We start from the raw sequence: 13476 nt of genomic DNA on the forward strand, positions 1-13476 counted from the left end.
TGCTTTGGGATAGTGCTTTTCATTCTCTGTCCTAAAGGACTTATTTCTGTAGAGACATCCCACCCTGAAAGGAGAGCTGCGGTGTCAAAGTGGGGATGGGGACGCACAGGAGAGAAGTGTTCAGGAGAATAATCTGTCTGCTGTATTGGGAAGGGCGTTCAACAAGTGCATAGCTGGCTTTCTGTGCCTTTGCAGAGCTGCATTTCTTGATTTAAACTATTGAGCTGTGTCTAAAATTTAAATTCAAGTGCTGAGGGGTATATCAGAGGTGGGAGTAACTGGGAAAAGTTGTGGCTGCAGTAGTGGCATAATGCAACAGACTCAAGCTGTTAGGACAACTCTTTGTGATTCAGTGCAAAGCAGGAAAAAAAATAGCCCTATTACATTCTTCAGGTAATGAAGAATCAACTCAGCAAATCAACTCAAATGGCCTCCTTTCAGGCCCAGCTGTGGGTACAGGTAGGCCAGATTTAGTTATCAAGCCCTATATTTCAGTGTGGATTTTATTTTCCTTTAATATTCTTAAAAAAGATGTTAGATTTTCATTCATGTAAACAATAGGCTATGAGGAGTAAGTGGCTCACTTTTGTACGTTATATCTGGACAAAGTTGCCTGTAACTAAGTGAATCATCTATCGGAGAACTGTTTGTGTAAGTCTTTGTCGTGGTTTAACCCCAGCCAACAACTAAGCACCACGCAGCCGCTCGCTCACTCCCCCACCGGTGGGATGGGGGAGAGAATCGGAAGGGCAAAAGGGGAAAACTCATGGGTTGAGATAAGGACAGTTTAATAACTAAAGTAAAATGAAAATAGAACAGTAGTAATAGTAATAATAACAATAATAATAATAACAAGTAATAATAGTACAATAGTAATACAAAGCAAGTGATACTGTACAATTCCTCACCACCTGCCGACCAATATCCAGCACGTCCCCCAAGCAGCAATCGTTGCCCCCGCGGGCCAACTCCCCCCATTCATATACTGAGCATGATGTCATATGGTATGGAATAACCCCTTGGCCAGTCTGAGTCAGCTGTCCCAGCTGTGCCCCCTCCCAGCTTCTTGTGCACCCAGCAGAGCATGGGAAGCTGAAAAGTCCTTGACCAGTGTGAGCGCCACTTAGCAACTACTCAGCAAGAACCAAAACATCAGTGTATCATGGACATTGTTCTCATCCTAAACCCAAAACACAGCCCCACACCGGCTACCAAGAAGAAAATTAACTCTATCCCAGCTGAAACCAGGGCAGTCTTGTAGCCACCTTGAACACCTTAAATTCTATGTGCATATTCTACTTGAATATTTTTACCTGTGAAGGATGATCTAATATCTGCCTGTTGAGCCTGCATAGCTGCCGTGCTTGAAACGTTACAGCAGTGAACTTGAGTTGTGAGTGAGGGTTGTGATGTCTGAGCAGGAGAAATGGGTCAGTTAATAAAATTCCCAACCCATGAATGAAAAAAGAGCACTGGGCTGATGAGCTGGAAGAGAAGCAGGCTTGTAAAACATGGGGGAGATATTGATGTGTCAAGGGAAAGTAGCTTGAGGCAAGACTCTGATCAGATATGTAGTACATAAGTATATAACATCTAAGGCATAATGGGAGTCTGTTAGGTGTGGGGCGGTATCTGGGGTCCTGTGCTTCATCCAGCTGTTGCAGTAATAAATGTTTCTTGGTTTGGGATCAGGCTGTTGGATTGCCTCCCTCTTTCCCATCACCCTAAGAGAAGCCTTCCTCAGATTGTGGAACATGGTGTGACGTTTTCCCCCTCCCAAACCAAGAATGTGCTTCCGAGTCCCCTCTGAGCATCACAGTGAATGTGTTTTCCTTGGGGAAGAATTTTTTGACAGGTCGCACTGTGCAATAACATTTTCTCCTTCCAGTACAACTTCCCTGATGAAACAGGTTTAAAGCAGGTTTGGGGTCTGGCTGGTTTCTGTCTAGGGCAGACCTTGTCCTCAGGGAAGCAGAAGAATATGAGGTTTGTGCAGGGCCTTAACAAGCTTAAATCCTTGCATCCACGCTGTTCCTGTGTGCATGGTGAAACAGCCGAGTCCCATGCACTTTCACTCTACGGGCTTGTTCTTGCTTCTTTGCAAAGGGCGAGCGTCAAGTGTCCTGGCAGTGGTCCCGCTAGCAGGTGCTCCCCATCGCTTCCTTCTCAGAAAGCAGCTTCTGCTATGCGGGAGGGAAGGGAAGGAAAGGGAGCTGTGAAGTGCAAGTTTAGCACAAGAGGCAACAGCATTTTCCCCAGTATAGCAGGTTAGTGAGCTCTTGATAAAACTCCCAGCAGTAATATATCTGCTTTCCTATGTCAGCCTTCTATTCTGACCTCTTGCTGGGGAAAGGAGAGGACTTTCCTTGGCTGGTTTGTCCTCCTGTCATCAAGAAACCAATTTCTGCCACCTGGTTTGATGGCTGTGGGCCCAGGACAGATTACCATCTTCACTCTCTCTCCCTGTCTCTCTCTCTCCTCTTGGAAGTCTTCTTTGGATCATCTTCCTTCCCTTATCCTCCTTAATTAAAAAAATATACACACACAACAAAAAAATATCTCTATTCTGACACATTGTATCTTCCAGACTACACATACATCCTCCATGTTAATGCTTTAGGGGTTAACAGGTTCACTTGCAAAATTTCCCTCCCTCTCCTCACACTTGTCTTTCCTGCTCTGCCATATGTGTCCTAAAATCTGCCTTTCAGTTTAGAGCTTGTTAATTTTCCAAATAAAAATGTAGCTCTGAAAGCTACATCATCACAACATCCTGCACTTAAATCATCTGAATATTGGAGAGCATAAAGGAGACTTTACCCATTTTCTCTGCTTGCAGTGATGCAATAGGAATGCAATACGCTTCTCACAGACAATTAGGGCGCACATCACTTAGCTCCAGTGTAAATCAGATTACATGCTCAGGTACTGGATTACTTGCCTTATAGTAGTTGTGCGCTTCACGGGATCCAGTAAACAGCATATAGGTTAATTCTAGATCTAGAATGCCTTCATTGTTGGGAGATGTTTTGGATGGGTTGATATATGTCAAATTCTATTATATTGTACACTTTTTGTGAATGGTGAAATAAGATCATAGAAGTTTTGACTCTGAAACCGCTGAAGTCAACTCTGTTTTTGTTTTCCTCTTGAGTTCAAAGTTTAAATGAAATATGTGTAGGTGCACGTGGACTGTATTGTTAGGAAATGCTCTGCTTCTTATCCTGTGACTTCTGGGGCTAAAACGAACCCTGTATGATTTTGGCACTCTTTGCTTAATGCTCCAGATGTTTAGTTTCTTCTTCATATATTTTTTTTCCCTTTACAATGTAAAAAGCATTCAGCTGTAAGAGCTATACCTAGTATACACTACCTAAACACCAATCTGCTAGAATCTGGTTATTTTGTCATTTGTCCATGATATGGAGTACATCCAGATATAAGATAACACATTTCTTCAAGCAACAGAAGATATACTAATGCACAATAAAACCACTAGTAAGAATAAGTAATCACGTAAGGATACTTCTAAAGCATCATATTTGAAAAAAGTATACTTATAATTTTTTTTTTTATTTTATCAATACGGTAAATCAGCAGTGATTGTTCTTTGATTGGTATAGGCAAGTGCATGAGCGGTTTCTTGTAAGTCATTCCAAAAATATGCCAGTCTGCATTGTCAGTGTGTGGATGTAAATAACACAATATCCCCCTCTTCAATTCACTTTTCTGGCTATATTTTTTCTTAAAATGTAGAAATGTGTGGTTTGGGTTTTTTTTGTGTGGGATTGAAATAAAACAATATTCTTTTATTGCAGCACATAACTGCATGAGATGGTCTGGCTATATTTTTTGTTAGCTCATGGCCTTGAGAAGAGAGCTAGGAGCAGGGCAGTGAGAATATACACCATCAGTGAGGACTGAGTCATTATTGCTTTCTTTCAGATAGAATAAGAGGACAGAAACAAATTTTCCTGATGAAGTCAGACCACTGTCCAAGGAATTTCTGTACAGTTACTTAGAAAGTGTCATAGGCCTCCAGGTTGTGCTCTGAAATACTCACACGCAAGCCAGCTCCGTGTACTATATCAGCCCAACCTTGCGTACGAGCTAGTAAGGTCTGCTGAGGGGTGAGATACAGGTTATTGTGTTCAGCCTTGTGCTAATTTGGTTAGAGAGCTTCCTGGCTACAGCTGGTGCTAAGCCAGTGGGTTCGGAGCACGGCCAAAGTGAGCGAGTGGCTATCTGCATCTTATGAAGCAGATGTGCCCCTCTTTAATGAGAATGGCAAACAGGAGTCTGCACTGTTGGGGGCATGAGGTTTGGGGGTTTTTTTGTAGGCTTTCTGACACAAGATTGGAAAGAGCTTTTTGTGTATATTCAAGGAGCAAGAGTAAGGAAAGCTGTGGGTTATCATGTCCTCTACATATCTCTTTTAACATGATACCCATTGTGTTATGCCCATTTATACAGCCTAAAGTCTTGGACTGTAGAAGATTGAATCAAATTACAAAGTAAACTGGGGAGGAAGTTGGTGGAAACTGGTGTTATTTAGGGAAGGGCATCCTTAAAACTGTGTTGCAGTGGGAGGCTGGAGACACAAGCATCTGCTATGTGGACAAATTTAGTTATAAAACCCGGTTCCCTTATAGTCAGTGGAGCATGCCTATCAAATGTGGGACCCAGCTCACTTGCTTACCATGGAGGACTTTCATCTTGTTTGAGCAGAACTGGAATTTTGACAGAGATGCTTGATTAGAACAAATGGAACATTCCTATCAAATGCAGGCAACTAATGAATCCATGGGTAAGCTCCATTAATTTCAATACAGTGCTAAATGTGTTAAATGTTATGAGAGAGAGAGAGGTTGCTGCATATGTGCACTTACCAATTTTCTTAATGCTAAATTCTAACTGATTTTAAGTTCTTTTTTTAGATTCCATAAAGCATGAGTATAACCAATGTTTTCATATTTAGAAAGGTAAATAAGCATCTGTTCTGTGGTACAAAAAACAGGAAAAATAATCTGAAAATATTTTTTTGGTAGGAACTCCCATTCAAAAGTGGCTTCATTTAGTGCCTTCATTTTCAGATAAATTGTTTCAGGCCCAGAGAAAATCTTTGCCAATTTTCATCACAGAACAAATTTTGCTTTTATACTAATCCCCTTCTCCCCCACAAAATAAGATTTCTGTTATATAAGAAAACAACAATAAACAGCCTAAACAACAATACCATAAACAGGATGATATAATTTGCGTTGTTATTTTACAATGCACCATTTCCTGTGTATTTCCATGACTCATGTCACATCAACAAACAGTAACTTAAAGTCCACCTATTTTCTGAAAAACTGTGACTGATAAATTTGGTCCATGGAGTTTTAGGAAACGTAAGTTTCAACACAGGGTAGGTAGGTGACAAGCGAAGGAGAAGAGTGTAAGAAAGGGAGTTATGACAGGCCATTCCTCCTCCTTTTAGGATCCTTGTGAGGAGCACGAGTGATTTGCACAGTATTTAATCCCATTTACATCCAGTTAAAGAAAGGTATCTTGTCCTTTCTGTATCCACACTTTCATACACCCCACCTCCATCTTTCTGCACTTCCTACAGAGACTTGCATCAACGCTTGATAGGAAATCAAATCCTGCTGTAGGTTTTACAATAAGGGAATACAAGCAGGTATCAGTTGACTTTTCTTTTAGTCTCTTTTGCTGGGACTTTGTCTTTCTTTGGGGATTATCTCCATTGCAAGACAACCACCTTGCTTGAGAAAAGAAGGGTTAGAGATTCCTTACAACACTTGCAGTGTGTATATACATAAACTTACATAATGAATCACAGAAAAGCCATGGCTTTGCCTGGTAATGTCTTGACAACATCCAAGTCTGGAGATTCTTCCACTCATCTGGTAAACCTGCTCCAGTGCACTGGCCTCCTAGAGAAGTTTCTCCTGATGTCGAGTTTGAATGTCCCGACCCGCAGTTGGTGGCTGTTGTCCCTGGTTATAACCCTCTGAAGAGTTTCTCTCCACAGTTTTTGTAACTCCCCTTCAGGCAGTGGTGGGCTGCAGTCAGATCTGTCCCTGCTTCGTAACCTACTCTTTGTCACATGAAACAAATCCAGCTCCCTTAACTGCTCCTTCAGGTTGCCTGGTTGAGGCTCCAGCTGCCATGGTGATCTGCCACAGAGACCTCTCCTGCTTCTCAGCAGCCTTCTTGAACTGTGGAGGGGAAAGCCAGCCACATTATTCCAGCTGTTGTCTTACCAGCACTGAGTAGAGAGGGGTAATAACTTTTCTTAATCTGCTGGCCGTACACTTGATGGAGCCGGTATGAAGTTTGCTTTATCTGTGATCAGAGAGTGCGCTGTTGGCTCATTTTCAGCTTGGCACCAACCGTCATCTCCGGGTCCTTTTCAGCAAGGCAAAAATGTCTATAAAGACAGATGCATCCTTGGGGAGGGGAGGGGGAATGCAGTCTTTAAAACCAGCAATAACTGCTTCCTTATCTCCCCTTTCAAAAAAGAAACAAAATCCCTCTGACGCTTCCTTGCGAATATGTGGTTGGGAAGAATGATAATGTTGAAAGGCGGAAACAACCAAAATCTGTTGTGTCAAGGTATCTCCAGAGTCTCTAAAATCAAGTGACTCCTAAATTCTGTAACTGTTAATAAAAGTAACTTATTTACCCTACATTATTACAGTATTAAATCGCAAGCTTTCCAAGAATATTTTCTCAAAACATTCAAATACAACGTTAAAATAGCGAGGAGACCGTCATCGTTGGTAATGCACTGAGTCCTGTATCTGTCCACGTATTGTTACAATAAAAATAAATAGAGCACATAAGCCAAGCACTATTCTTTTTTTGGTATTGGTTATAAGAAAAAGGTTACTCTTCAACCTTTTCTAAAAACATCCCTCAGTGGGATGCCTGTTATGTATGGATCTTTTTGCTGAAAGGAAACTGAAAAAAACTGCAAACAGAAAATGAAACCCCTTTTGATATAAGTGAAATTTTTTTCAGTATCAACTATTATTAGCCATTAGATGATAAGTAAGCAGATTGGATAGATGTTTCTTGAAATCCTACATAGTATGCAGAACATGCTTTCATTGTCCTTCCTGGCATTACAAGATAATACGCCTTATTTGGAAATATAATGATCAGTTCTGTTAAATCATGTTCAATCAGCTTATATAATAACACCTTTATTTTGTTATTCATTTCAGATTTCAGAGACCTATGCCTTCCTACCGAGAGAAGCGGTGACACGATTTCTAATGAGCTGCTCAGAGTGCCAGAAAAGAATGCATTTAAACCCAGATGGAGCAGATCATAAAGGTAGTTTTAGTGTCAAATAGTGGGATGTAAAGTCATTTTATTCCTAATACCCATTTATATTTTCCTAGCTTAAGTGAGGGTTCATAAAAATTTGGTAGACTGGAACAGTTCAATAAGTCAGATCATCTTACTTAGGCTGGAAGGCAGTGAATCTTCTGCCTTTGCTTAAGGATGGAGTGTAATACCATATGTACCCTCAATAGAAAGATGATTTTATCTGGAGGAAATAATTTATTTTGCTATGGAAATGTTTATGTGGGGGCTTATACATAAGGAATAGATAGGGTGCACGTGCTGTAGTCATTTAGGGTAGGAGAACTCATCACTTTTCAGGGTTTGAACTTGATTTTAATTTTCTTTGGGAGGCTTCCATCTGTACAGCCTACAAGCAATTGACAATGCCAAAGTTAGAACTAAATGACATAACTGTCTGACTTTGACTGCAGAGTAGGCTCAAGTAGCCTCCACAATTAACATATAATGCATAATAAATATTTTTATTGCAGATAATGGAAAACCTCCAACTTTGGTGACCAGTATGATTGATTACAACATGCCAATTACTATGGCTTATATGAAACACATGAAGCTGCAGCTACTAAATTCACAGCAAGATGAGGTAAAACGTGAAATCTTCTAAGTTTGTTTTTCTCTTCTCCTGTGTTCTTTGGTGCTTGTCTTTGCGGTAGCCAGGAAGCTGAGCTGAAGGTGATTGTTGATCCCATCTTCATAATTTTGTTGCTAAAATAGTGAGTCTGAAACCAAACCATGGCTGTTTGCAAGTAATCAGGTTGAGAGAAAATGTCATGACTTACCACCCTTCCATGGCTGGGGGTAATATGCTGTACTGCTTCAAATTACCTGAAGGTGCCCTTTTACTGTCTGGACCAGCGGAAAGGTTAAGGGGGACAGCATGTTCACATGAGACTTAGTGCTGTGCTCAGCAGTGACTTTCATTGTCTACTTCTAGAAAGCAATCCCATCAACAGCTGAAATGAATGGCATGGTGTTCTGAAGGTTAGCAGCCAGGATGCAACACATTATAGTGAGATAGATGGAAGCCCTGGCAACATCAGTTGCAATCTTTAAGGCAAAAAGCTTGATAAATAAGAGTAGGGCTTGCTTTTGAAATTTTGAATAAAAAGACAGAATCAAAAAGGAAGAGAAGTAGGTTGAGAATCAAGCTTCTTCAGAGAGAATTGGAGTTGAATTGCATTTATTTCTTTGCAAAAATTATATTCTTTCTGTGATTTATTCAAAGTTTTTCCAAATCTTAAGAAGTGCTGCATCAATTGGATGACACCTACCAAATTATTTGTAATAAACTCATTTTGCTAGAAACGTGTTAATTTACCATTTGAGCTGCCAAATAGCTAGAAGCCCGGCTATGTGCCAGCCAAAAAGCAGTCCTGCATGCTGTGTCCTTCTGCCTGACTACAAGATTTTTTTTTTTTAATAAAGAAAACCTTCAAAAACAACCTTAGCAGCTGGATTATGTCAAAGACCCTGACTGACTCCTGACTTCTTTGCAGTCAGCCAGATTTGGTTTCATAATAAGTAGATATGGGCTATTGGTGGAGATTTATGAATTATTCAACAGCCCATAGAATGGGGATTTCGTCACCCTTCTGGAAATATCAGGATCCTTGTTTCGCTTTTGCCTTTTTTTCAGTTGTGGAGGGTGTGGGGAGACATCCCCTAGTCTTTGAGTTCTTCATGCACAAATACAGCCTGGTCGTCTTTCCCTGCTGTTGAGTCTCCCCTCTGTGTGCTGCCCCTTTTCAGGAATCTGACAGCAGGGTTTCAAGCAGCAGGAGAGAAGAGGCTTTATCCCCGCAGTAGCCTTAGGAGTTAAAGGACGCTTTGGTTTTTCCACTTCCTCCCTTTGAGAATTACTCCTCCCACAACCAGGTCAAGGGCTTGTGCTGGATCAGGGCCACCTGCCACAATGCCTCTACAGCCTGAGTGTTTAGGTGTAGTCTTTCTGGTCTGATGACTGAAATTTGCTTTAAACCAGTTTTTCATCTAGGTGAACCAGTGGAGATGATATGGTGGCAGCAGGAAGCAGCATTGCTTGGTATCTCCCTGCTCACCTCAGTTTTGCAGCTCTAATGTTACTGTGTATGAAATGTTTGTAGCCCTGGATTTATGAAGATAAAAGTAATTTTTGATATGTTTTGGTAATAATGTCTTTGCCAGGGCAGAGTGGGCACAAGGAAAGTTCTCAAGATAATCTTTATGTCTTTTCTCAAGGCAGAGTTTTGCTAAGAATTTCTTTTTCCTTCGGGCTGTACATTTGTTGCATTGAAGAACAAAATGGCAATGAAAATGGTGTAGTACAAAGCAGGAAGATTTTTGGTGCATACGTTCAAACTGTTTAATGCACTTAAAAACATGCTTGGGTTTGTAGGAAGGCTCTGTTTCCAAGGTTTCATCAATCATATCTGTATTCTTGTGGAGGGGGTGGAATTGAGACAGGAGTAAACTTGGATCCCACAACTAGCAAGCACAGTGACTGAAAGCATCCTAATTCTCTCATCCTCAATTCATCATTTTTAAGCTGAGGCCATCCATGAAAGGGAAACAGGCTTCATCTAACAGGAGAACTCATCACTGTGTGGGAATTTACAGCTGTGCTGCAACCAGTACAAAGATGCCAGTGGCTCCCAGCTCCTCTCCCCATGCCTATGTGTCCATGCAGATTGAAAGAAATGTTTACACAGTTTGGGGACTGAGGTGGAGATATTCTGCAAGAGGGCTGTAGGCAAACACAGGCTGCCCATGTGTGGTGTTTTATACCTATGCAAGCATTGGGTAGCCAGACAGGTGCCCGCTAGAGAAGCCCTCACTCTTCCATTTAGTTTTTTACAAAACTTTGAGAACAAGGTATGCTTGTTTCATTATTTGTCGTTGTCCTGGTGTGATGGTGCAGAACAGCATCGCCTTGCGTGTTGTCCCACTCTCGCTCCTGAATGGCATTTGGCAGTACCTCATCCCGGTTTATCAGTGTCGTGACTGCAGGGAACTTGCCTTCTGAAAATGAGACAAATGCCCATGCAAGTTGGAAATATCACTGGGACCCAAAAGAGGAGTTGATTTAAGGGCCAAGCACTCAGAAAGAAGAAAGCAGCTATATTAATATCTGTAGAAACCAGTTCACAACAAGTACACAGTAAATCATATTCTAAAGATTGCTATTTTGCTAGGTCAATTCTGGTGAGCCACCCAGAAAAACAGTCAGAATCCTGTCAGTTCTGTTTTTGTTAAAAAAAATTATTCTATTAATTGGAAAAGTATTTTAAACTGATCTTCAGGGGATACAAAATTATGTGCCATGTTTTTCTCTATGTTCTTTAAAGTGCTTTTCTTCGTAACAGGAGTAATTATCTCAGAAAAGTTGTTACTGAAAATATATCACCTTAGGTTTGTGTGTTGCCTCAGCGGCTTACAGAGCAAGACTTGTGGATGCTTAATTTTTAATCCATGAGTGGGCTCATGAACGTCAGTGGGACTGAAACGAGTGATGTTAAACATGTATGTGAACTGGGTCCAAAATTTATAAATGGGGGCAAAATATTTGATCAGGACTTTTACTTTTTGCCCTCTGCTATCGCCCCTAGTAGATGCTCTGTAATTAGCCTTGATGGATAAATCATATTAAAGATGTATAAGGTAGAATAAATTTCTCATGTGATTCTCATGTGATTATATTACTTTGGTTTGCCATTGACTGTCATTTGAACATGCTCAGAACTTTTATAAGTTTTATCATTTTTATAGAAGCTTCTTTAAACACAGTAGCAGTGTAAGGGTGACATCATGTCAAAGGAATTTGGTTGTGGATTCTTATTAGGTCAAGTTGCCATTTGGAAATATCTTACTGTGAGTGGTCATCATGAGGTTACCGACCTCACTTGGGAAAGGTAGAGGATTCAGGCAGGGAACTTGGAGAGCTCTCCTCAAGCAAATTTGAGTAGCAGGGACTTGGTATGGGGTCTCTAGTTAATAGCCCTGTTTTGCAAAATACTATGGAAACAGTTACAAAAGTGTGGTAATGGAGTATCCTCATAGTTGGAACAAATTGCATTTCTCAGATTATTATATCACATAAATGCTGTGTTTTCCTTGCTCCTCTCTCTGTGGTCTGCTTGCTTGCTTATATACACAAAGATTTAGCATGATTACACTCCACACCAGGTGTGAGTGAAACAAATGGGAAAGAGTGAACTGCACATATCATGTGAACAGCGTATGATGTTTTCTGACACGTCTCTGAAACTGTCCATTTGCAGGATGAAAGCTCTATAGAAAGTGATGAGTTTGATATGAGTGACTCGACTAGGATGTCAGCTGTGAACTCTGACCTCAGCTCAAATCTGGAAGAGAGAATGCAAAGTCCTCAGAACCTCCAGGGCCAGCAGGATGGTAAGGCTCTCGTTTCGTACAGAAAATGCGGTATTGCCTTGTCTTTTTCCCATTCTGTGCCTTCATTTAGCACCTGCTGTGTCCTTTTCTTCATAGTGTGTTTCATTAGGTAATTTGAAATGTATGTTCCCTATGTCTCAGCATGAAGAGGATGAAGTTGGGGTTTTTTTCAGGTTAATTTATTTGTTGCTTAGGCAACAGGTGAATGCTTAGACCACTGTATGTTAAGTATTATTATTTTACTATTTTTATGTATGTAATGTGACCATACACAGGCATAAAAGGGAATGAAACTCAAACCTTTCTGAAGCAACCCAGAAGGCTGAGAAAGTTGTTTTTACTGGTTGAAATGAGGGAGAGGAGTGTGACAGAAGCATGGTTATTTGAGAGCTAGGAACTGGGATGTGATACTTAGAAGAAAGGATGAGAAAGACATACTCTGATAGGGAAATAGAGGTAAAAGAAGAGAAAACAGAACGAGCAGCATTGTAAATTTGAATGTTAATTATTTCTAGGTTAGTTACACCACAAAGCTAATTTGTTGGTGAAAGAAATGGAAGTTTTACTTTGTATAGAAGATGCATAGATGTGTACTCTTTGGTTTCAGCCCTTGTTATAGAACAAGTCAGATGGGCCTGGTTTGGAATGAACTTTCTCCTTGGCTATGAAGCTCACAAAGAGCCTGTCCACTACAGACTGCAACGGTGGCTCATGAGTGGCATGTGAATGCACAATACCCAAAGTGCAGGTCTATTCTCTTGCTATTAGAAACAACATATTGGTATTCTGTACTTGTTACTCCATAATTTCCTGATCACGTGTGCCAGTTTGAAAGTGCTTCTTATGTTTCTGCTGAACACTAAATATATGGGATTTGACAGTTAAGCTGGATTCTTTCCGCTTTATGCATTGCGGACAATTGCTAGCTGGTAAGCTATTTAGGTGAGAATGGGTGTGCTGCATAGTGACTGATAGGATCTGGTGGTGGGTAGGACCTTCTGCTCTGTTGCTCTCTGGACAAATAAAGGAGGAGGATGTCTATGATAATTTGGTAGGCCAGATTCTAACCACAGCTGCCTTTTGTCTGAGTGTCCTCAAGCTATCACAAAATTTGTGCAACTTTTGACTTAATTTCTTTCTACATATGTTCACTAAAGGAGCAGTTCTGGTGCACAAGATGTAGGGAAAGCCAGTTCACTTTCCTGTTGAAGTTTGACTTTTCAGGACTAATATATTATAATAATACTGCTAAGTTAGAGTTTTCAGGGATACTTTGGAAGGTGCCATTTTTATGTATCTGTCTTTCAGTGTAAAACTGTGCTTTAGAGGTTTTTGCTTACCTATATACTCAATCTGTTTCGCATATATAGAGTGTTTCTTAATAGTAATTGTGCGCATGTATATGTCTGAAATAAAAATTACAGCTCAGTACAGTAACCTATGAAGAAATGCCTGTCATACATGTCTTAATACCTGCCGCAACCAGATTCATGTGCCACATCTAATCATATTAGAACATAAGTATGGATGATAAAATGCTGCAGATCTGTCACTTGCTGTTTAAAATGTATGGGAAATAAATGCACTGTGGTCTTTGAACTGCAGGTAGTGTGATCTCACAGAATTGTTTTAAATCTCTCAGCTTTCCTTCCCTTCCTTCCCAGATGGTACTTGCTAAGGCAATCCTATTTTTTGCTGCATCTT

General features: G+C 40.5%; 1 protein-coding gene across 3 annotated transcripts in view; it reads left to right on the forward strand.

Moving 5' to 3' along the window:
• The window catches only part of NOL4 (nucleolar protein 4), a 204584-nt gene that overhangs the window by 40848 nt on the left and 150260 nt on the right, over positions 1 to 13476 (forward strand). For all 3 annotated transcript variants that reach the window (XM_087735887.1, XM_087735896.1, XM_087735907.1), the window contains exons 3-5: positions 7236 to 7347; positions 7854 to 7966; positions 11640 to 11772. In XM_087735887.1, coding sequence (XP_087592013.1) covers positions 7236 to 7347; positions 7854 to 7966; positions 11640 to 11772 — 358 coding nt within the window. The remainder of the gene's footprint in view (positions 1 to 7235; positions 7348 to 7853; positions 7967 to 11639; positions 11773 to 13476) is intronic.

The sequence above is a fragment of the Nipponia nippon genome, unplaced genomic scaffold (assembly GCF_047370975.1).
Source record: "Nipponia nippon isolate SJK-2023a ecotype South Korea unplaced genomic scaffold, ASM4737097v1 scaffold_1, whole genome shotgun sequence".
NCBI classification, from domain to species: Eukaryota; Metazoa; Chordata; class Aves; order Pelecaniformes; family Threskiornithidae; genus Nipponia; species Nipponia nippon.